We start from the raw sequence: 25,003 nt of genomic DNA on the forward strand, positions 1-25,003 counted from the left end.
CCATCAGTATTTACTCCACAAAAACTTTAGATCTAGCCTACCCTTGTAAAATAAGACCAAAACATTTAATGATATGTAATGTCAATACAATTGACCCCATTTAGGTTTATACTGTTCACTTTATGAGAACTAGACTGAGTGAAAACTACGTAATCTATAGAAAATGGAACACTTCTTCTACAACTAAAGAAAGTTACCACAGCAACCACTTTTTGTGATGCTAACACCACCATGTTGGAGACAGACGACACACTGGACACACCTGAACCAGGTAATCAGTCATGAGTGGGGCTTGGATATCTAGAAATTATGCTGACACTGCTGCCCTCGAGGCCTGGAGCTGCCCATCCTTGGTCTAAGCTGGGGTCTCCAACCTGCAGCTCCAGAGCCACATGTGGCTCTTTTATCTCTCTATGGTGGCTCTCTGGCTGTAGAAAAATAAAATAGTATTTTTTTTAAATTAAGGGTTACGTAATTAGCATGTTGTTGGGGTGTTGTTACTATCCAGTGTTTTTTATGGTCTACTGCCTGATGGGACTGCAATATAGGACACAAAAGATGATTTTATGGGTTGGAAACTAAAAGTTCCACAGACTTGGAATCCAAGACATACCACTGGTGGGACTAACCAACTACCTTCTGTGTGTAACACAAGATACACTCCATGAAATGTACAAGGTACCCTGGACTTCCTGTCCACAACCTCCCACACACGGCTGTACTGGACACAAGTATACATACAATGGACTGGTGGGTGAAGACACAACAGACAGAAAGTTTCATTCTCAGTGGACTTCAGGAGCTTTTATATAATCCTAGTGACTGGTTCTGGAGCCTGATTGGTCAGCATGTTGGGCCCCCACCAGGTGTCTTCACTCAGCTCAATGATCTCATGCAGAGGAGAAAGAAAGATGGTGGTTGTGCCCAAATTCCTTCACTACCCATTACTTCGTGCACTGCATAGGACATTTGCCATTTTGCAGGGAATCTACTATTCCGAAATCTAGAGACCTAGAAATGTCCTTACAAAAAACCAGTGAGCATCAATGCTCAATAGATTGATGAATATGTATCACAATCCCTTGCGTTTAAAACTATTATTCATGTAAAAAAAGGCATTTCATTTTTTTTTTTATGAACCATCCAAGTTTTCATCATCAGAACCCAGTGGATTCAGAAATAAATAGTCTTTGTAAAATGTTCAGATTTATTAGGTTTTTACTTTGGGAAATCTGTGACCTAATATTTGCTGTTTAAAGAAAAACTAGTTGCCAAAATTGCTTTTAAATCCAGGGCATGATAGTCTTGCACTATCTTCAGCATTTTTTAATAAGTAGTTAGGGAGTAGGGAGGGAATTCTCCCCATAGCCAGTGAAAAACTCTGCATGTAACACTATAGGAACCACTCTCATCAGTCAGGAGTGAGATTGTTGGAGATCTACACCTCCACCACATGAAAGGAGAATCTGTCAATCAAACACATTGAATGCTGGACATGTGGACCAGCAGGCACCACATCATGTCATGGAGGCATCTGATTGGTCAGTTCATAACTTGAATAACTTGCACCAAAGCTACGAAACATGAGGATTAGCAGGAACATGTTAAAAAGATGTATCAGAGCAAGAATGATGACAAATAGAATAACTGAGTTTTAGTTGTTTATTTCTCTATAGAAGTCAATGGGATTTTGCAGAGTACTTCCTGTTTGGAGCACAAGGGAGGAGGGAGTCCCTCAGTCCAGTTTTCATATGCAGTCAATGGTTTATATGTGGACTGATGACTCCAGTAATGCATAAAAAGACATAAAAGTAATTTTGCAAAAAGTATTGATGAAAAATGGCATAAATGGTGATTGGTGTGCACCTTCTTTGAAGGCCCAAACCGCCTTACAGTCACAGTTCCATTCACCCGTGCACACACACATTCACACACTCATGGCAGCTCTACAGCCGAACACTGGAACCAACCCACAACAACCGCCCAAAAAAGGATCATTGGTCTATGTGTTGTGCTTTAAAATCAGGAAGAAGTCAAAGCAAATTTTAGAAAACACAGTCATAAGTGCTCAGACAGTGAATCCAGCCTGTACCCGTCCTGCAGTTTTTGCCAAAGTCATCACGGTTCCTGTCAAAGGTTTAAAGGTCTTTCGTTTTTCCAGACTCCAACTGCTCCACTCCGTTTCACAAAATTAGTCTGACAAATTTTCTATAATTTTAATGTCAGACTCCTTCAGTCAGAACCACCCCTGCTTTTTCTGGAATGGATGAAGTTTTATATTGAATGTTGCAAATCTCACACTGTGAACTTCAGCTGATGTGAGTCAAAGTCATGAGGTTTGTTGAAACCATTCATCTAAGATCAGAGACTGTGTATGAAACCATGTGCTGTCCTGATTAATATTTATTCTGTTGAGAGAGGGGCTTGTCACACATCTAGATTTAATGTTCACTATATTTATTATTTATTTTGTGGATCTTACAGGTTGAAGCGATCCAAATATATGGTTATAATCCCTGACGAAATGTCACAAAAATAGTCATTTTGCTGAAATGACTGACTAGATCCTTGTGATGTGGCCAACGTCTAACCTCAAAGTAAAACTGCAGACTTCTCTAATATTACGGCACCTTGAATCTACATGAGTCTGCTAAATGATTCAGAGAAGTAAAAAAAAGTTGGAACAGGCTTGGATCTTAGCCAGACTCACTGCATTAAATGTCTCAGATGATGCTGCATGAACAAAATAAGCAGCAGATTTTCACTCAATGCAAGTGTGAGGTAAGAATTTCAACATTTGACTGAAATCAAAGCCAAAGTTGATGGTTTAGTTCAAGTGCTGCAAGCAGAAAATTTGGCAAGTCAGTAGAAGGGGCTTTCATCTCTCTTTTGAAATATTCACAAGATAATTTATAAAAGAAAAGGATATTTGAGAAAAAAGGTTCATTTTGACAAGGTGAGGGCTTTTGTTCCCTTCACAAAAGAGAATCAGGAGGTTTAAAGACCCACTCCAATAAAAATTGTTTTTACATGTTTTTGTTGCATTTTTCTCCTGATATAAGAAATAAATCACAGATTTTCAGATTAAAACGGAACATTTCTTTTATTATTTTTTATGAATCGGGAGCAAATTAAAAAAATAATTTTTAAAAAGTTCCCTTTTGTGACTCAGCGAATGAAATGGGCGGTCCAAATAGATTCAATATCTATCTGGCACAAAACTGTATAGCTCCAATATTACTCACCATTTTTGTTGCTGCTGTTAGCTTGTGGTTGTGTTTGCTGCAAACTACCAGGAGAGAGGGATGATGGGATATGACTTGAGGCTTACTTACGTCCTGCCCAAAACTCAGAGGTGAATTTCTGCCATGATCCACAAACTTTGTTTCAAAAAATCTAGATAATTTATTTTCTATAGAGAAGATCAAAAGATGATAAGAGTAGGACTTTAAGTAATTGCTAAAGGTAATAACATAAAATAGCCATATAAGTTATTTAAGAAAGGAAATAAATAGTATTTTCTTACTGAATCAAGTCATATTAACTTTGTGTCAGTAAAAGGGATTTCCTCCAATGTAACTTCATGTTTAATCTAATTTTTATCTCTTTATGCCTAAGAATGTCCTAGACGGATTATAAATAGAACAATAACTAACATTAGTTTTGCTGCCTGTCTGCCTTTAGCGGAGGGTCAACAAGTGCAGGTCTGTGAATACATAATGTTGGAGTGTTCCCCAGCTACTGCACTCACTTCAAACATCAACTGCAAATAAATAACTAAACTGCAAGGAGAGAATATTAAAGTTGACCAATCAATGGACATGTGACTAGATTTTCTTCCTCAAAATCCAGACTGAAAGAGTGTGATGACAACCATAGAAAATGCCCTACTTCCAGCTCCAACGAAATTAAGTGAAATTAGTTGAGATTTTTCCACACTACAAACATCATGTAGGAGCCAGACGACAGTGATTGGTCCAAGTTTGTTTGGGTTTGTGTTGTAGCCAATCACGAGTAAGCTTGTTCAAAGTCCCCATCCTTCCACTGAAAGCGAGCTCAGGAGAATCTGTCAATCAAATGTTTGAGGTGGGGGCACCTCATGCTTTTACTGAGGCATCTGATTGGTCAGTTTATGTCTGGAATAATCTGAACTACATAAGAAATATCATAAAAAATAGGATTAGCATGAAAATGTTAGAGTAAAAATGGTTAGTCGGACGAATATAATGACTGATTAAGATTTTGGCTTTGTGGAACCAGCAGGTAATGATCTGGAATTTAAAGGGGTAGTGGCCACTCTCTCCAGTTCTCTTATACAGTCAATGATCAGAACAAATTTCTAGCCAAAATTTACTGTGAGGGCTACCTGGGCACATGTCTGGGGCCCTCAACATTTAAAATTTGTCAGTTTGGCCTAAAAAACATCTAATGTGGAGAATATTTTAAAAGATATCACAATTTAAAAATATATATATTTTTCTCTACTAGCTGTCAAACATTTAAGCCTCTGCTTTTTATTTATCTCCATATCAGGATGACAAATATATGCTTTTATTTTTAAATGTTCCATTTTGAAGTTGTTTGTTTTTTTAAAGTCTTCTCTACTTTTGTCAGCAGTGGTAACTACTTAGATTTTAACATTGTCAAAAACGTTGAATTGATGATGATGCTAATATTTAATTTAGGACAAATTATTTAAAGGAAAAATAGGATAAGATAAAAATAAGAAATATCCATCTCAACAATGCAGCTGCTCTGCTGGAACTCCATATTTCTTTACTTTTTTTCTTTTTCCTGGGAAGTCATTGTAAAATGTGTTTGTTTTATTTGCAGAACAACATAAATCATTAAGATGGATGTCGTGCTTTGATTTATGTCAACTGTTTTACTGCAAGATGCTGACTCAGCAGGGTGCCCTTTTGTGGCGTTCTCAATTCTCTGCACCAAAACACAAAGTGACACAAGTTCAGGTCCTTTCAGAATTTTCCACGATTGACAACACAGCAGAGCTTTGACAGCAGCACATGAAAGTGGGGCACCTTATGGGAGCTGACACGTGATGCATGCTGAATAATTGTTTTTTTTTCAAGTAAAAGTCACACCAAAGTTTTGCCTCTTTTCCAGATGAAAATTACCTGCAGGGATTTCTTTTCTAACTTGTCAACATTTGAGGGGAAAATGCTGTTTGTGGCTAACCTCAGAGTGTTTGGTGAGGAGAATTTAAATAGACATTACAGCTGGATGTAAACGGACCTTTTTATAGCACCAGGGAGCTTTAAAATGAACGCACTTAGTTTAAATTACTGCTGTGTGTCTGACAGTTTCCTTTTGATGTAGTCTGCCTCTCGGATCCGGTTTAGAAGGTGCAGAAATTTCAGGTACCAACTTCAATTAGTTGAAGAGATATTTTATTTATTTTGTGAAGTGGAATGTGACAGACACGAATGAATAGTTCATGCCTATTAGACAGAAGAGAGGAGAGACACAGACCAATGAGTTTTATCTATTTATGGGACTCAAACAGCAAAAATGACACAATAATTCTGGAAGATGTTGACTTTTTTACAAATCTTTTTTTTTTTACTTTTTTTTTTATTATTTTATTTTGACTTTCTAACTTTTTTGTGTTTAATTATATTTATTAACATTTTTAATATCAATTTTCAGGCTGTCATTTTCAAGCAAACTCTATCACAAGTTAAAAATATGAAAAATGATTAAAACAGTAATTTAAAATGTGTTGCCTGTATATTTTTTTTAAAATCGTTTAAACTACTAGTTTTGGTTTTCATCTTCCTCTTTCTTGTGCAACGTCAGACTAAAGTCAAAATTCAGAGAAAAACTGTAGAATTCAAGAACAACTTTTACTGAAAATGAAACTAAAGTCAGTGATTTAGGATTAAATTCAGAAATATGTAGTTCTGGGATCATGGGGGTGTAGTGGTTAGCACTCTTACCACACAGTGAAGAGGCCTCGGTTCAATTCCCGTCTGGGTCCTCTTTGTGTGGAGTTTGCATGTTCTCCCAGTGCATATGTAGGTTTTCTCCGGGCATTCCGACTTTATCCTACAATCCAAAACTTACCCCAAATCTAAATTGTCACTGCAATAGTGAGCTGTCCAGGGTGAGATTCTGGCTTCACTTATTAGTGGCTGGGCAGGCTGCAGCGTCCCTGTGACTCCAACTTGGAATAAAACCGGGTTGAATAAGGGATGGATGGGAACAAAAGAAAATATGAAAATCGTAAGTCCCTCCCCCATCATCTTCTAAGCCAGGGATGGGCAAACTTCGGCCCGGGGCCACATGTGTTAAAATAGCCCACCAAACTGGCATAAGTCATTTTGATAATCCTTAATAATGCTTTATTTTCCCTGTAATTCTGTTGTCTCCCATAAATCATACTCAACAAAAAATAATCAATATTTGTTTAGGTGCAGGTAGTTATTTACATTTATTTAGGATTGGAAAATTTTTTTTTTTTTTTTTTTTTTTTTTTACCTTCATGTGTGTTTTCTGAGTTGGACAGTCGTTTTCCCAACCTTTTGTCATTCCAACACCACATGAACGCAACATTTCTCTAACTTTGCGTTTTTCCCTGAGGGCATCAACCCATTGGTGCAACTGGCTCGAAACAAAGAACAAAAGCCAGTTTTTAATTAAAAAAGCTCCAAGTTGTGTCTCCTCTGAGTTGTGGGTGGGACCGTTGGCATGGAGCAACCCCACCCCCCTTCCCGTCACCCATCAGTTTACGTCTGCTAACTTACAGCCCCTCACAGCCCCAACCTAACATTACCAGTGCAACAAAAATGGTGAACAATATTGGAGCTATCCAACCGTACAGTTTAGAATCAGAAGTCAACTCGGACGAGGGAAACAAAGACGGATCTAGTCGTCTACAAGTGGATCAGAATGGAGCTTGAAGCTTGTAGCCTGTTGATTGCAATTTCTATATAGCAAATACAACGTTTTTCAAACAGTATTTTTTTCTTCTGGTCCTGATTCACAATGATTCAAATAAAGAAATATTCAGAAATGAAATTTTCTGCCTATAATTATCTTTATACATGTCCTCCATCTTCAGAAAAAGGCCACAAGAACATGTAAAAAACACCAAAAACACAATTTTCATTAAAGTGAGTCTCTAAAATCGGAATTCTGGGGTTACAGTCAAAACTCCAGGTAGTCAGAACTCTGAGAAGTATCAACAGAAATTCTGACAATCTAAAATTAAAGTCAAAATGTCAAAGTGATGAAGGAAAAATCAGAACTTTGAGTTTCACCTTTGAACAGCCTAAAGTTAGAAGTTATTAAACTTCAGAGTCTGGGGCTCAAATCAAAATTATTCTTTTGTAGAATAAAATCCAAGTCAGAATTAATTGACCTATCGGGAGAAAAACGCAAATAATGTTAATACTTTTAACAGATTTCTACTTTGCATATTATCTTTAAATGATTTTGTTTTATGTTCTGTGTGTGAGTCGTTGTATTTGTTTTTTTTAATTGATGAAATGCTTCAATATGTAAAGTACTTTGTTAAGTACTTTGTGTTATGCAGCAGAGTGTTGAGTCTGAAAAGTGTTTTACAATTAAGTTTGATTTGATTGCTGCTTTGAATGCAAATGCATAATCTTATTATAGTGCATGCATCTTTTCACAGAAACAAACAACAGTAAGACAAACAAGCTTTATTTACCTGTTGTTTTCAGAGCAATGGCGACCTTTCCACGGTTTATCCCGCCTTAACCCAAAAGTAGCCAGGACAGGCTCCAGCAACCCCCTGACCCCAAAAGAGATACAGCAGGTTGAGAAAATGGTTGGATAGAAGTTTGTTCTTGATCCTAAGTAGGTCATCCACCCCCCATTTTTATTAGCAACATATAATAGATAAAAAAAACACTACAAATACTGTGAGAATGGCATATCAACATTTATAGCCTACATGGCGGGTTTACATCATCTTAAATTTGAAAAATATGCAGTTCCTTTCCAGTGGCAGAGCAAGAGCATTTTATATGAGGGAGGGTGGAGGGGCAGAAGATTTTGGAAAGGTGGCAGATAAGAAGAACAGAGCGAAAACTCATTAAAAATGAAATGATAAATTGGTTCATTATTGATATTATAAAAGCAGTTCTAATTGCTAAAGTGCTATAATGCTATATAAGCTTATATTGAGGATTTCTTAATGTTTGTCATCAATGATAGTTATCGGGGTTGGAAAGTAGAGGGGCAAAGCTTTTTGCTGGGTATCTTCATATTTTGCCCGTTCTATTGTTTGGTAATATGATTTTGAGTCCATGTGGAATAAATTAAAAGAAGGTTGTGATTTTTGCACTAAAATAATAAACAATTGAATAATAAAATGTACATTATTGGACGAAACAAAAAATGATAATTTGGATGTTTGCATTCTATTTTGTTATAATAAATTCTTCCAAATCTGACCAAAATTTCTAAGATAAAATAGATTAAAGTAGTCTTTTTGTTTGGCAAAAGAAAAAAAGACTCTTATGTTAATTTTAAATATATTTCTTTAACTGGATGAATTTGAAATAAAAATTGCCCCTTAGTGTGATGATTTGCAGAAATGTGCGCGCTCATGACAGTTCCCTTTTGCGTAGGGTGGTGGCACCAAAGTTCAGCTGTGGCCGGGACTGCCTCCCTGCAGTCGGCGCGGCTCCTTCCCTCCTCCAGATAATCGCAGCAGCGGCGGCGGCGGTTCAGAGGAGCGAGCGGGAGGTTTGCACCCCGTCACGTGTTGAATAAATCAGATTGTGGAGACGGACGTTCACTGCTCGACCCCCACATCGTTTGGTCTCAGTTACCGAGCTGCAGCAGCGTGACGCGCGCGCGCAGGAGGTACATTGATAAGGTCCACTTAGAAGGAGGGAAGTTTCTCCACAAGTTTTGCATCCTCATTTTTTGGGGGGTAAACACTCGTAAGGAATATATCAAACTCCAAAAAAGAAGACTTTCTTTGTTTTTGTTTTTTTCTGCGATGGATGGAATTTTACGCACAATCTTTTTTGCCGTTTAGTGAAGTTATTTTGAAATCTGTTCATCAGAATATCGTGGAAGAGGAACAAATGACTGTGAGTATCCATAAAAAGTCCATCCACAAGTATTTGAGGTGAAGTTATTCTACTCCGTAGAGGGATGTGGGAATCACCTCAGCTGCAAATCTGCGGCTCTGTCATCCTTCAGTGTCCTTTTTGTCGTTTGCTCTCAAACCAAACAAAGTTTTGCAAAAAAAATAAATAAATAAAAAGAAGAAGAAGCAAATTTGCCTCTTTTATGAGTTTCCTGCTGCAAAATGATGCTCGGTTGCATCTTGCACCAAATCGACATCTTTCCTTTTTAAATCCAGACGCCTCAAAGCGCATGCCGGTGCCGCTTTGAGGAGCAGCCAGAAAATGTAACAGCCTGTTTTGTCTCCCGATTAAAGCCCCGCAGAGACAGAGACATTCCTCTGGAAGTGTTCAGCCCGTGGAGTTGTTTGATTGTCTGCTGCTGCTGCAGCACATGCGCCTTTAGTCCAGTTTACCAAACATTTACGCACAGGAGGGCTGCTCACTTTTGTCATGGCAGAGTTGCGCTCACTGATGCCTTCCTTTTTCACTCATTTACTCCAGTAAACCTTCATGAAAAGTTTGGAGCTTGCTGGTTGCCATGGTAACACTTCAGTCCTGTACTGCTTATAGGGTCAAGCTTGGTTGTTGCACTGTTGGAAAAAAGGCTAAAGATCCATGGATGCATGTTTCTTACTTTGATTTGGTGACTGGAACTGATCCGAAACTCAAGTCCAACAGGTTCGGGCTAAAATAAAACTTGTAGTGCACAAATGAAACTTGTTAACAGTGTTGAACAAAAGCAAAATTTGGACCACCGCAGATTTTCGCAACAATCCAAGAATTATGTCATAAATCCATGGTGCAGTGCATGATGTAACCATGTCCATATTTCTCCCACTGTCTTACACATATGCTGTTGATGAAGCAAACAGTCCCTGTTCCGTAGCAAAGCAGTCAAAAACACAGAATGTGTGTGTCTTTCTTCCCCACATCAACAACAGCCAGACAGTTTTTTTTGCTCTGGAAACTTGCCTTCCTGTGGTTTGACTCATCCTATTGCAGTGTCATCATAATCAGGAGTGCACTAAAACATTGGTTTTTGGGGGTGTTGCAGCAGAGAGCTGCCATCTCTGGAGTTCATTTGATCTATCCTGTGAAAATAAACAGCGTACATCCAAGCGCCAAGCAAAAAAACAACAGAAGTCATTTGGAAAGTCTCACACAGACTGGTGAACTTTTACCTGAAGCTGTTGTTGAGCGTTGTTGAACGAACGGCTACTGTAACCTGAAGTGTGTATGTGTGGTTTAAATCTGCAGCACTTTGATCTTTTTTTACTTTTTTGCTGGATGGCGTCAGAAAAAAAGGCTGCGAGGGTTACCGAGTGATCTTTTTCCACACTTTCTTTGCTAATCTCAGGAAAGGCCCATGTTTCTGATGACTTTCCCTATCCACATGCTCAGGGAATGAAGGCTAAAAAGACTAATGCGAGGCACAGAGACACAGCTCCTCAGTCTGGCAATCATTCAGATCATTTGCGTTTGCTTTGTGCTAAGCCTGTCATCCTCGTGTCCAGGCAATCTGCAGTTCTGTCTGTGGTTTCCATTATGGCTCCATTCAGCTTCAGGCAGGCTGGCATGGTTCTGAAACCACAGACATTTTCTTTGAGTTAACTGGAATCCCAGCATGCTCATTTTACAAAGTCTATCACTGGGCTTGTTCCTCTTGACTTTTTGGTAGAGAAACTGATTTGCCATTGATGTTTAAAGTATCTGGACTTTGAAAAAAAAAAAGATATAACATTTTATTTAAACTAAATGAGGAATGTACATCAACCTTTTTTTCTGATTATTATTAATGGAAAGTTCTCCAGCACGTTGCCCCAGATATGGTGGGATGACATTTTTATTTGAGATCATTGTTTAAATAATATATATAGCAGTATTTTTTCATAGTTGGCAATGTTATAGGAATATTAGGGTGTATTCACACTGGAAAAGTCCATTGGTCCAGACCGGATACTGACCCTTGCATTTGATCTGTATTCAGATTGGCGTCAACCGGACATTTCTGATTCGAACCAAAGCTTGTAGACAAAACCCCATGACTACAGATCTCTTCAGTCATTACAGGAATTATGGGGGCAAAGCAACAAGAGAATAATGGAAGTGCTCTGCAGTAGTTAAGGACACCTCCGCATCACTTTTTGACATTTTGGGTGACCCTAACTCATTGTTTTTTTATGTGCTGGCTGTTCGTAAACTCAAGGGTCCGCAACCCTCTGGACGTGGTACCAGATGCGCACTGGTCCTCGGGACGTGTCCAGTACAGGTACCCTAACCTAGTACTAGTATCAGTACCCTAATATTAACCCAGTACTGGTTCACATCCGGTTTGCAATCGGTACCACGTCTGGTACTGGATCGGGTCCAGAACCACATCTGGTCTGGTGTCGGGTTAGGGTACCGGTACTGGGGTGGGTACCATGCGCTACTGGAGGGGTTCTGGTTTGCAACCCGGAGGTTGGGGACCCATGATTTAATGGGAACAGCCAATGTGTCCAAAAACGACCCGAGATTTTATGGCTGTTCATAAAATCAAGGGTCCTAACTCTCAGGATGTTGTACCGGGTGCACACTGGTCCTCGGGATGCATCCAGTACCGGCACTGTAACCCAGTACCAGTACCCTAACCATAACCCAGTACTGGTTCACACTTGGTACCGCATCTGGTACTGGTTCGGGTACCAGGTTTGCGCTACTGGACCGGTTCTGGTTCGCGGCCCGGAGGTTGGGGACCTGTGATTTCATGGGAACAGCCAATACCTCAAAAAACAATGAGTTGGGGACGCCCACAATGTCAAAAAGTGACACGGAGAGGTCCTTAACCAAACGTCAATATGTGACTATTTGGTAGTGAGAATGTGTTGGATAGTTCAGGTATTCAAACTTGATTTTGAATGTACGTATCAACGTCAGGTGCAACACTTAGTACCATGGTACAGCGGAGGCGTGCTGCAATTAATGAGAAAATTAATGACTATGACGGTACACAGATAAGTAGGGGTGTAGGGAAAAATCGATTTGGCGACATATCTCGATATTTTTGTTTGGTAGTACTTGTTTCGATTTAAAATGCTGACAAGACGATTTTTTATTAATAATTTATGCCTACGGTGGCCGTTTTGGTCCAATTGTTCCACTACGAGCATGGAGTCTATTCAGACTGAGAAAAACTCAAAGCGAACCAGAGTTCAATCAAGCCAAGACCACCTCAAAAGATGGGTCAGAGAGCGGTTCTCATCCCAGACCAGGGTTCACTTAAGTGCATTTAGACTGAAAATTTGTTTCCTCGGAATTATCAGGGAAAAGAACTCTGGTTCACTTTAAGCAAACCAGATGTATCCAGTCTGAATACATCCTTTGATAGACTGGGTTCTTTTATTCTTCTGTTTTATGGGATGCAAAATGTTGCCAAACCACAGATCTGCTTGTTTTGATGTTGGTTCAGGAAGAAAAATAATATTTAAAAAGTGTCAGTATAAATAGAGGAAAAGATGTGATACTGACTTTTTTTTAGATTGAACTGGTTTCGATCCACTTGACAAAGAAGTAGGATCAGTGTTTTTCCTTAGTTTGATCCATCTGCAGTTCAGTTGGCTGATTTATTAAAAAATAAAATCTGAAGTAAGTGGATTAATCCTTCTGTGAATGCTCACAACATAACTGCAGAAAATGCAAATTAAAAATACTCATTTCTTAGCGAGGAATGCTCTTGGACTAATCCTCTGGTAATTACATATGCCATAATTAAGCGTATTAACAACATTTAGTAAGAGCTGCTTAGTTTGATCTGTGACAATTATTCAAAATAGGTAAAAAATAAAAATAAAATTGAAGCCACCTTACTATAGCTTTTAATCTTTATCAGCTTTTCCAAGGAGCTTCTCCTCTTTTCCAGATTCCCCTGCAGCTCTGAGCATGCATAAAATATCCAGGCTGCTTACTGAGCACCAAGTTTTAGAAAGAACTTTTAGTGCCTCTGCTGGTGGGTGAAAGGGATCAACAACAGATTATTACTGTGTCTTTTTTCCATCTTTTTAAAGACATAAATGTATTTGCAGCATCTCTTAGAATCTTTTGAAACCATCTGTTGTTCTTAAGCTACCATTGTGCAATTATCCTCCTCACCAGCGTCTGCTGGATCCATTAGCCTGTGCTGCTCTGCAGAGGTCCTCCAGTTGGACTAAAAGTGCATTATTTCAGTTGTGGTATTTGGTCAAAGATCCAGACCTTGAAAAGTTATCTTTGGTGCTTTGAGACTTTAAAGTTCAGATTATGTTGAATTTTTGTGTTTTTGGCTGTCATGAACGCTCATATACGTTTACACGCTCAGAGCTGCTTCCATGAGAAAGCCCTAGAAAATGAATTTTAGGAGTTTCAGGATTGCTTTGAAAGTAATATGGTTTACAAAATAATAATTTAAGTTGGCCTATTGTACACTTATACTCCTTAACTATTGAATATTATAAGATCAGTAAAAAGGCTTTGATATTTACTCCATGTTGCAAAGCAACACTCGGTGGCTTCTAATTTTTCGCTTTATGTCGAATTCTAGCTGATTTATGACTTTAGAGTTTGCATGTTCTGTGTTGTGGGCTCGGAATCATGGCAGACTGAAATTAGCCCTGGAATCTTGTGTGCATATGGCCAACTTCCAGAGGACCTCAATTACAATGCTGCAGAGCCAGAAAAAGGGAAAGAGGTAGACTGTGTGGAGCCCTTCAATTCTGCCGTAGCCTGCTACTCTGTCACTCAAACACACTGCTACTACCGTGGCTAAGACAGATCACCGCACCACGTTCAGGAACACATGGGAGGCATTTAGTGAGTGGAAAACAGACATACACACACCCATGCTATCACACACAGGCAAAAGCGTTCATGCAGGTGTCACTTTGACCACTAGGGGGAGTCTTGAAGAGTTTTCTTAAATTAAAACTTGATATTTTCTTAAAAATTAAGCAGAAGTTTTTTACAAGTTAGAATTATCCGAATGAAAGTAGGAAACACACTAAATTAAAATAAAAAAGATAATTTGCTGATTGTGAGGTGCTCTGTGGGTTTCAGCTATACATTGTAAAATTCTTCATTCTCACTTTCAGACGATGCTGTTTTGGAATAAAATGTCAAACTTTTTTGACTATTTTTGCTTTTTTTTTTCTATATGTAATTTTTTCAGATTCAGTTCATTCATTCTAAAAGTCACTTTAATATTAGTGCCCAATGAGTGGCAAATACTTTTAAGACCCACTTGATGTTGTTAACATGATCTTGTAGAATTTTCCTGATGATGGAGGTCATATGAATGAATTTAAGATTAAAACTATATTTTTTTATTCAAATTGTGTTGGATCAGGACCAGACAAAAACTCTCCCTTCTCTGCTGAGTTCTGAGGCATCCACTTGCAGACAAATAAATCCATAAATGTCTTCATCTGAGACGTCATCTGGCTCAAAACTGTATGTATGCAACTTTAGTACAAACAGGAAATTTCTAATGAGCTCCTGTCGTGCTGCAGAAAATATGTCTTAAAAAAACAACACAGGCTTTTTGATTTTGGCTAAAAATGGCATAATCCTAATTAAAAGACCACTGGGAATGATTTTACAATAGGAAACAATATTGTTGGAGTGGGACTTAAAGTGTTCCCCAGGGAGAGATTTAAGCTCTCACTTCATGAGAACTAAACATGTTGGCAATACTAAACCAAGGATGTAACCTCACAGTCTTGAACCAGCCTGCTGCTGGTGCTGTGGAGGACCTGCTGGGTATTCTGGCAAACAATTTTCTTGCACCTTTTTAATTAAAGCTGAATATCAAAAGACACTGGCCTTCTGTCTGTGGTGGTATGCTGTGGTCGGGGGGTTTGAAGCCTTCTTAGAAAAGAAGAGCATTCTGGTACCGGGAGGAGCAAGGTGTTGACTTTTTAGTTAAACTAACAGAGAGAAATGCAACGTGCCAGGTCTTTTGTTTATGCTGTGGTAAGGAGCGAAGCCAGTAAAACATATAGGAAGGTGCTACAGACAGATTTTTCTAAAGCAAACTTACTAAATAAATATTAGGAAATATTTTCATTTTTCCTGCTGTAAGATTTCAATGTTACTCAGATTTTTTTTTCCTTTTGTGTCTCTTCAGGTTTAACACCAAGGGTTTGAGATGAACGCAGCTGCCAGGGGTTTTGGAAAGTCCACAATGGATCCTTTGCAACATGAAGGCTGGTGGAGCAAAAGGGTCATACTGATGGTGTATGTGGTCTTGGAGCTGATCACATGCCACTCAACTCTGATTCTTGGGGCTCTTGAACTACAGCTTGACGAGGAACAACCCACAGGAACAATTGTGGGGGACATCAGTGCGGGACTTCCACCTGGCATCACCGCCTCCTTGTACTTCATTTCGGACCACGAGGGTACAGGAGTAGGTACTGATTTAGACATTGATGAAAGCACGGGCATTATTAAAACGGCCAAAATTCTGGACCGAGAGCTGAGGGACAGATATAACTTCATTGCAGTCACCATGACAGGTGTAACAGTGGAGGTAACTATCAAGGTCAACGACATAAACGACCATGCCCCCAAGTTTCCAAGAAAAAGAGCAACGTTTCAAATTCCTGAGCAGACGGCAATTGGCACAAGGTTTCCTCTGGAGCCAGCTGTTGATAAGGATAAAGGCCAGCTTACGACACAGGGCTACCTTATCAAGGATGGAAACACTGGCCAGGCGTTCACCTTGGAAACCAAGAGGGGAAGCAATGAAGTTCTCTACTTGGACCTTGTGGTCAATACCATTCTAGACCGAGAGAAAAGGTCAACCTATACCTTAACTTTGGAAGCTTTTGATGGTGGTTCCCCAATAAGAACCGATCAGATGACGTTAGACATTACTGTACAAGACATTAACGACAATGCTCCAGTTTTCCAACAGAGCCGCTACCACACAATAATATCGGAGAACCTCCAGCCTGGGAACAGCATCCTACAGGTTTTTGCCTCAGATGCTGATGAGGGACAAAATGGAATGGTGTTATATGAAATCAATCGAAGACAAAGTGACCCAGAACACTATTTTGTTATAGACTCTCACTCTGGTGTTATCACCTTGAACAAACCTCTGGACTTTGAGATGAGGAGAGTCCATGAGCTGGTGATCCAAGCACAGGACAATGCAACCCACCCAGAAGTGAGCAATGCCTTTGTCACAGTCCATGTAAGAGACTACAATGACAACCAGCCTACGATGACTATCATCTTTCTGAGTGAAGATGGATCTCCTAGAATCTCAGAAGGGGCACAACCCGGCCAGTATGTTGCCCGAATCTCTGTTACTGACCCAGACTATGGAGAGTACGCCAACGTCAATGTCTCTCTAGAGGGCGGGGATGGAAAGTTTGCCCTGACCACCAAAGACAGCATTATTTACCTTGTTTGTGTGGACCAGATTCTGGACCGGGAGGAGAGAGACACCTATGAATTGAGGGTGATGGCTACAGACTCTGGCTCGCCTCCTCTCAGAGCGGAGTCATCCTTTATCATTGAAGTGACTGACGTCAACGACAATCCCCCTCTGTTTGACCAGCCAGTGTACAGACAAGTCATCCCTGAAGTGGTCTTCCCAGGTAGCTTTGTATTACAGGTAACTGCCAGAGATAAAGACCAGGGACCCAATGGGGACATTAGTTACAGCCTCCTGAAAGACCAAGGTGCTTACTACAGCTGGTTCAGCATAGATTCCATAACAGGCATTATCACTACTTCATCCCAGCTGGATTATGAAAAAAATCCTAATCCCAGTATAACTGTGGTGGCCAGTGATGGAGGAAACCCACCCCTTTCTTCCACTGCAGTGGTGAATATCTTACTTCAGGATATAAATGACAATGAGCCCATATTTGAGAGAAGCTTCTACAACGTGTCTATCAAGGAGAATACAGCACCTGGGACCTGTATTCTCGAGGTAGGACATTTTCAATTTTTTTCAGTAAATGTTTATGGGTTGTGGTTTTTGATATGATGATCTTTATGGCGTAAAGTCACTTGAAGCCTCTCCTTATGCATTAGCCACCTGTACCTGTGCAAATGGTGTGGGCTGCATCAAAAATTCTCTATGCTTTCATGCGAATCATTTTCCTGGAGACACGCGCATATTTACGCAATAATCCATGTTCAAACCAGTTCTTCTAATTTGCTCGCTTTTTATGCACCTCTACCAGGCAATCGTTTGCGTGGTTCTTCCTTCTTTGCAGCCGTCTTCTCCATATCACCCATCTGCTTGCGTCATTCTTGGATGCATTTAGGATCCAGCCCAAAAATGTGGTGCAGATTCCTCACCAGAATGTCCTTTGGCGTTTGCCACCACACAATGCTGAATCGAATGATCATTTCTTGGCCATTGCAACACAGTCTCACGTTACTAATACTACAGACACCCAGCGTCCTAACAAACGTTCATGAGTGTGTGATCTTAAAGGAGCCCAGCCACTATTAGAGGCCGGTGTCTAAAGTGATGAACACCTATAGGACCTGATGTTTATTGGAGAATGGCATCTAATAGAGACCGGCCACTATTGGAAGATATACAATAGTTAGGCCAATGTAAGCTACACACCTTTATGGTGTACAGGTGATGCTGTCGTATGGTGCCCTAAACCCACATTCTAAGTGAGGTGCACCCACTGGCTCCTACTGGCTGCAGGTAAATGCTGCACGCATGGGGTGCGTACTATGTCCACACAAACTATGCTCTGATTGTCTAATTTCTTCTAAGAGGCACACACTTGTGACTTGAACAGCACCAATAGTCCCCTTCTGGAGTGTGTAGGTTACGAAAAAATGAAAAATCCATACAATGTGTCTGCGTCTCACCCTTCTTACCCTTATGTGTTGTTTAAGTGTTCGCTCTGACCTGTCGCCAGTCGTACAGCATGCCTGAAGAAAAAACAGTCCATGAACATTTTTGCTCACCTTTTGGTCTAAGATATTAACATTTTGTGTGGAAAACTTGCATGCCCTATTCAAGTTTGCCCAATTTTTGCCCACAGACAACTCATACCCACCTGTAAGGGGAGTTGTGACTAAAGCCTTAACTCACAGGCAATTGAAAATAACCTTACAAATGTATCCATACTGGCTAAATAGAAGATAATTTTTTGCATGATTTGTTGAATTGTTCCATTGCTTTGAGGAAAGTCATTTTTAATGAAAAAGCTGTTGAAATTGGACGACCGCAGTGAAGATTTACCTGCAGTTTGAGGGCCAACATGATCTTCGCTTTGGCTGTCCTCTCCTTTACCTCTCAAAAGGTTTCCAGGGTTACACACACACACTTTCAAAGTACTCGTCGGACTAAAAGGGGTTTTTGCAAACGCACAGGCAGAGACAAATTTGGGGTTTTATTTAAGGAAATATATGTTCCCTCACTCCTAAAGGGTACTTTAACGAGGTTTTTTTGAACAGGAAGAAAAAATAGAAACATTTGGCAAGATGAATGAAAGGTCATACAAATAACACTTCATTTAACTGCAGTCTACTTTTCAAGAAAATATGACTTTCTTAAGTTGGTTTTGGCCATTGTATAAAACGGACTGCAATTATAATGGATAGAGAAAGAAGGTCATATGGTGTTAAAAACATTTCTCACTTCAACAGGGTTATTTTATTTTTTAGATTTTAAGGATACAAGTTCAAAATACATTTGGCAAATTTTTGCAGGGCTATTGCATTAGTCAAAGAGCTGTATGGAGCAGTCCAGATGGGCCTAGCGGATCATATCTTGGCCCGGGTTGAGGCTATGGGAGTGGGAGTGGTGAAGGAGGACACATGCCTTACTGCAATACCTGGCTTGAGGGTCCTAATATAAGCTGGAATGATTCATATGGGAGGTCCCCAAATTGTAAATCATAAGAACCACTAAACTAAGGATGACTAGAAACCATCAGAGGCGACAGAAGTAAAACAAAAAAAAATGAATGAAATAATTATTAAGATATGTATTTACTTTGGGAGCAGTCCAGGATGAACCCTCCCTTTTTTCCCAGTGACAGAATCGACAGGTTCCAGGCCTCCCACAACACTAAACGAGATGCATAGCGAATGGAGCAATGAAAGGATGTATGTTTTGGAAGGTTGTTTGGCTCTAATGCCCATCGTGTCCTGTTTTCAGGGCTCAACTTTGTGGCCTCTTAGGTTCCAAGATTTCAAAAGCCACGTCTCTCCGTGTTCTCTTGGCCTGTCTGGATGCTGCAGACTGGAGTGTTTGGCGGTCCGAATGAGAACAGACTGCTCTTACTTGGGGTGCCAGCTTTACATCCAAACAATCACAGCAAGGCGTCTGATGACTGCCCCTTTTCTTTGTAGATACTATTCACTGTATCCCCCTTTTTCCCACACACAAGGACCCCCAAAAATAATCAAGAACATTGTGACAAATCCGATTGTAGGGTTTGCTTCTGAAATATTCTGTCTACCACATATAAATCTGATGTTTTTTTTAAAATCACTTGTGTGACTGTTTATGAATGACGCAGGAGAGGAAGAGTGTGTGTGTTTTGGGGAAGGAGGTTACTAAAAATAAGGTTTTAAGCTCATTAACAGTAACCAATCTTGTAATTCAGTATCTAGGATCTGTTGCAAAGAAAATAGGTCACTGTTGAGAGAGAGGAAATCGAACATGAAATGAAAAACAAAATTTTATAAACTGTGAACAGCACCGTGGAAGGAATTTCACGAAGTATTACTAATTCAGTTCTCTGTTATTAGGTTTTTATAGGTCTTAATGGTGTGGAGCAGGTTTCTCTTGTGTGGTCTTAGACATACTCTTTAAATAAATCTTCCCCGGGCAACTTTTATTTTCAAACTCACTGCACTTTCTGTGTTTACCATATAGTCTGCCGTGTGTTATTTCACTGATGATGTAATGAGTAATTTCATTTAGTTATGTCCAAATTCTGCACTGGGGAATAATTTACACAAATCATTGTGGTTTTGGTTAATTTGCGGGTCCTTGCTTAGAATTGTTCCTCTGTCTGTACTGGGGGGTTTGTTCTGGCTCCAGTAGAAAGGCAAGAGGGGGTCTCTTGGCAGCTGTGAGGGAAATGAACCCAGACAAGTGCTTGCAGGGCTGGCGGAGGTTATATGAGCAGGGGGCTTCCTTTCCTGTCCGCTGGCCTGACTCCTTCCAGAATCTTATCTGATCCTCCTTCATTTTTCATTAGCAAGGTGTGAGGACAGGCCAGACTTTTTTTTTTCCACAAAACTTACGCACCCCCCTTTTCTTTCCACTGAAGAATGGCTCACTTGTCATTGCTGCAAACCCCAAAGCAACATGAGACAAACACTGATTGCTTTGGTTAAAGAAAACAATTTGCCATTTTTACCCTTTGTAACTTCTTTTTTTCTCAGTAAAATACTTTGTTTTTTTTTTTTTTTAAAAAAAACATTATTTTATGTTGTTTTCTTTGGTTTATGGTAATGCAATCTTGTCAGTTTTTTCCTAAACTGGTCCAAGTTCAAATCCTATTCAGTATTTCTGCAACAACACTCCAAAGAAAGTCATTATTCTACTCTAAATTTTTTAAGACGGCCAAGTTGAAAGAGGCACCTGAGTGAAGTGGCACTCTCAAACACTCCTTCATTGCTGCCAACATAAAAGCAGCCGGTCTTTGGAGGAAGAGAACTGCTCATAATTGCCCGGAAGAAAAGTACGAGCGATGAAAAGAATGTGCCTCTTTCAAGCTACCCTTCATAATTTCCACAGCTCTTTTGTATAACAGTGACCACCCACTAGTAACTGCCAGGCAGGTGCTAATAACATTGGTTTCAATACCCAAGGACATGCTACTCTCAATGCAGTATTAGCTGAGAAAAGGTTCATTTGCTAATTAAGAAACATTTATGATGCTCACTGCAGGGAAAGCTAATTTTATGGAAAAACATCTTTCATTGGTAAATGTCATTACTTCTATTTTTCAGACAGAAAAATGGCAAAGTAATCTTTTGATGAAGTTTTAAAGCATTCCTGGTGTTTTTTTAAATTATGATTATCCAATATGCAGGCAAAATCAAAAATATAAATCATATTAAATCATATTTTCTGTAGTTCATCATGAACTGTGGGCGATGCCTTTTTACATTGAGTAAGCCTACCCTAACTTCCCATCATCCCTTTGCCCTCTCACACTAGCTTACAGCACATCACACCTCAAACCTAACATTACTGGTCCAACAAAAAGTGGTGAGCAATATCAAAGCTATCTATGTACAGTTAAATGCAAGATACCATCTCTGACAAGGACAACAATGACCCATGGAATCAGTTACAGAGACATCAGAAAGGGGCAGAGCAGGAAGCTCCAGTCCATACATCTACTAAAACTTAATGTTCACACTTTTTTTTACAGGATTTTGAAACGGTAGTTTTTTCATCTGCTTCAAGTTTATTACAATTTGAACACATTTATATTCAGAAATGCCAATTTAACGCTAAATTTTCTGTAAATATGTTGTCTATAATATACTAAAAACGTGATTTTCATTAGAAGTTTGAGCTTCCACAATGATAAAACATTTTGTTTTCTTAAGAGGAGGGTTTCCAAATACACTGTATTTACATTTTGCATTAATTAAAAATAGTTTGAACAATTTATATTGGTTTTTCCATTTCAAAAATACATTTTTGAGGTTAGTTTTTGTCCGTAAGTGTAGCAGATTTTTTTTAAAGAGGTATTTCACTGTTATAAGTTGGGTTGCATTTTTTTCCCTCTAGTTCTGTTTGATGAAAATCACAATTATTGGTGCAGAAATACTGCAAGTTCCCATATGGTCTATTTACAGTCTACAGGAAAGCAATAATCATAATCATAATCATAATCATAGTGGCATTAAAATTGGCACTGGAATTCAATTTTTCCTTTGAATGTCTGCAAACCTTTTTTCTGTTCAGTTATTACATTGAACTGCCAATAGCCATAGGATAGAAGTGACAGTTTATGTTTTTGTGGGGTTGAGTGTTTCTTTGTTTATATGGCAGTTTTTGTAGCTTTTTTAATAATCAAGTCTGCAAAGTCCTTTTTGTGCTTCTTTGCATGAAAAATGCAAATTGAATAGTTTTTTTTATGTAATTTGTTAGACAAATGTATATTTTCCTTTAATGTGTTAAAACAATTATGTCATGCTTTAAAAATTGTGTGTTTTAGTATACAGCATAACAATTGAATCTTAATCAGTTCAGAAATAAAATGTGTTAAAAAGGAAATCTCATTCTGCACGCTGAGCTTCTGCTTCACGTCAAATCCGACTATTTAAGCAGAATCCAAGCCTTCTCTGAAACGAAACTACAGCTTTCTGAAAATAAAAAAAGCTAATTATGGAGATGAAGGAAGCTGCGACTGGTATTTTGGTACAAACCGTATAATCAATTCTCACCAGACATATTTTTGGGGGATCGTGTGTGTCAAATAAAATGTTCACTTGTCAGTTTTAATACTAGACAGACTACAGCAGAGTGAGATTGGCTTAGCTCGAGGCAAGCTGACTCTGCATTTGGACCTTCTTCTGTTTCTTTTTCCGCCTCCCAACAACCGAACTTCAGCGTGGCTCTGCGGTGTTACAGTGTTTTCAGGAATTGGTGAAATTGCAGGAAACTGCATGTGCTGCTTAATGTGTTTGTGAATGTAATACTTCCTCAAACACTTTACTTATGGCCTTAGGTGAGCATAGATATCTGGATAGAATGGAGATGTTTAGGTCAGAATTGTATTATATCGTTTCAGACATTTACCAGTAAATTCATTTAATTTTTCTTAAAAGAAACAAGAAGTTTGTAGTAGAATTTGTCTGTCGTGAAATCGAGAAAGTGAGATGAAAACACATTTATTTACATCTGTAAAACAGAAGTTTTGGATAATTTAAGGCCAAATAAAGATATAAAAACTTAGAATTTAAAAACTTAAAGTAGATAAATCCTACTCTGTAATATTTTTTCTTATTTTTTTTGTTTTTAAGTCTTTCTTAGGTTTACACTTTGAGATTTAATTTAATGCTTAATTACTTTTGTCTGTATGTGTTTTACATTTTCTTATATTTTGGTCTTAATTCTAATCTGACATGCCACTGGTTGGATACAGGTGTATTTTTTTCTTTTTTTTTTTTTGCATAGGGACAAATCCCTTTTCCAAATGCTCGATGTGTGTAAAGACTGAAAATCTTTAAATAAAGTTTTCAAAAAAAAGGTTGGTAAATCTTGAGGAATGACAGATTTTTAGTTACTTTGAAGCAGCCTGTCTCATTAAAATTAACACATATCTATATATAACAAGTACGCTTTTGAAAATTAATTAGTTAAAAAGTGCAATAATTCGCCATAACATCATGAAATTAAATAAAGTGCATAAATAATCATTAAAAACTGTAAATAAGTTGGTAAAACAGTAACTTTAAGTGAAGCTCATGTTAGAAAAAAAGCCTCGACTGACCAGGATCCACGAGTTCTTTGAAGGTTTGGAAAAATCAAAATAGGGAGGCACATTTTTACACAGTAAATTTAGGAGACCTTCTGCTCTGAAAAACTGCTGAGTTTAAAAAAAAAAAAAAAAAAAACAAGTTCTCAGAAGAAGAGGTTTTTGTGGGTCTGCCATCCTGCAGAGTGAAGGGATCATCAGGATAAGAACAGTTGTGAATGATGTGATGAATCCAGCCTGTGGGGGTAGTATTATGACCTGGGCTTGCTTTAATTGCTTAGGGTCAAGGTTCAGCAGTGTTCAAGAAATTAGGTCAGCTGACAAAGTAAATAATGACCACATTCTTTCGCCAACAACCTTTTCTCCTTGAATTCAAGGACGATTTTTTAAAAAGCCAACGCTAAAGATCATTTGGTTTCTTTCCATGAACTTTTCTTTCCTCTAATAAAATTCCAAGATGGCGGCAAACTCAGTTACAAATTGTTCAAAGTTGACCCACATCATCAGATTTTTTACGAGTTGTTTTTTTTTTTTTTTTTAAGTCAGTTGTATGTATTGTACAGGTTTTACCCAAAAAACCCCCAACTTTGACTCCAGCATATGTAGGATAATCAATGTGTCATATAAAAGAACACAGTTGTTGTGAAATAGCTTAGATTTTTTTTTTTACTGCTCTCTAAGGGGCACAACAAGCAGACTTCACAGGCGCTGCGTTTCTGCCACAAGCAGTACCGTCTGCTAAACGAACGCTCCGAAGGATAAAAGTCAGCTAGAGGGGTTTCCTGCCCACATCTGTCAAGGAAGTTAGATGGGTTTATATACGCCTCTCTGGGGGCACCAGATTTTCATCAGTTCAGTCTGTCGTCCAGACTGTCGGCTGCAGGTGTGGCGTATCTCCTTGTACAGCTTCCAAGATTGTGTGAAGTAGTGCAAGTGAAGTGAACGGACAGAAAGCCAGAAGGAAAACACTTGCGAGTCCTCAGAGGGATGAAACTCAGACACCACAGCTGGATCCGGCTGTTGAACACCCCCCTTTCCAAAATCCATCCTCTGACGCTGAGGTGTCCTGCTCTTTGTGTTTGACCAGACATCTTATCTCTTTCCATTTCCTTTTCCCACACTGCCTTGTCCCCTCTGTGATCATGATACTCCTCTTCATTTCCCCGCCGTGTAGCGACATGTTGATTGGAGCAGACGATAGCGCACAGCTGCCTGTCTGGGGATGCTCGGTCCTATCCGGACTGACCCAGGCAGGCTGCCTTGCGGGTGTCGGTTTTGATCCAACTCCGGCTTATCTAGTTAGATGAAGCATAAAAAAACAATGGGTGTCCGTTTCCAGCAGGGTGAGATCACTCTGCAGGTGGATGTGTGTTGCAGAGCTACGTTCACACCGTCCTCGGCAACGTGCGCTCAAGAGAC

The 25,003-nt window shown here is 39.1% G+C and overlaps 1 protein-coding gene across 1 annotated transcript in view; it reads left to right on the top strand.

Moving 5' to 3' along the window:
* The first annotated feature begins 8,700 nt into the window (after window positions 1-8,700).
* Window positions 8,701-25,003, top strand: part of LOC112149171 (protocadherin-16) — a 118,428-nt gene continuing 102,125 nt past the window's right edge. Inside the window, exons 1-2 of the mRNA XM_024276678.2 lie at window positions 8,701-9,089; window positions 15,265-17,085. Of these exons, the coding sequence (XP_024132446.1) occupies window positions 15,286-17,085 (1,800 nt within the window). The 5' untranslated portion in view covers window positions 8,701-9,089; window positions 15,265-15,285. The remainder of the gene's footprint in view (window positions 9,090-15,264; window positions 17,086-25,003) is intronic.

This window comes from Oryzias melastigma, linkage group LG13 (genome assembly GCF_002922805.2).
Source record: "Oryzias melastigma strain HK-1 linkage group LG13, ASM292280v2, whole genome shotgun sequence".
Lineage (NCBI taxonomy): Eukaryota > Metazoa > Chordata > Actinopteri > Beloniformes > Adrianichthyidae > Oryzias > Oryzias melastigma.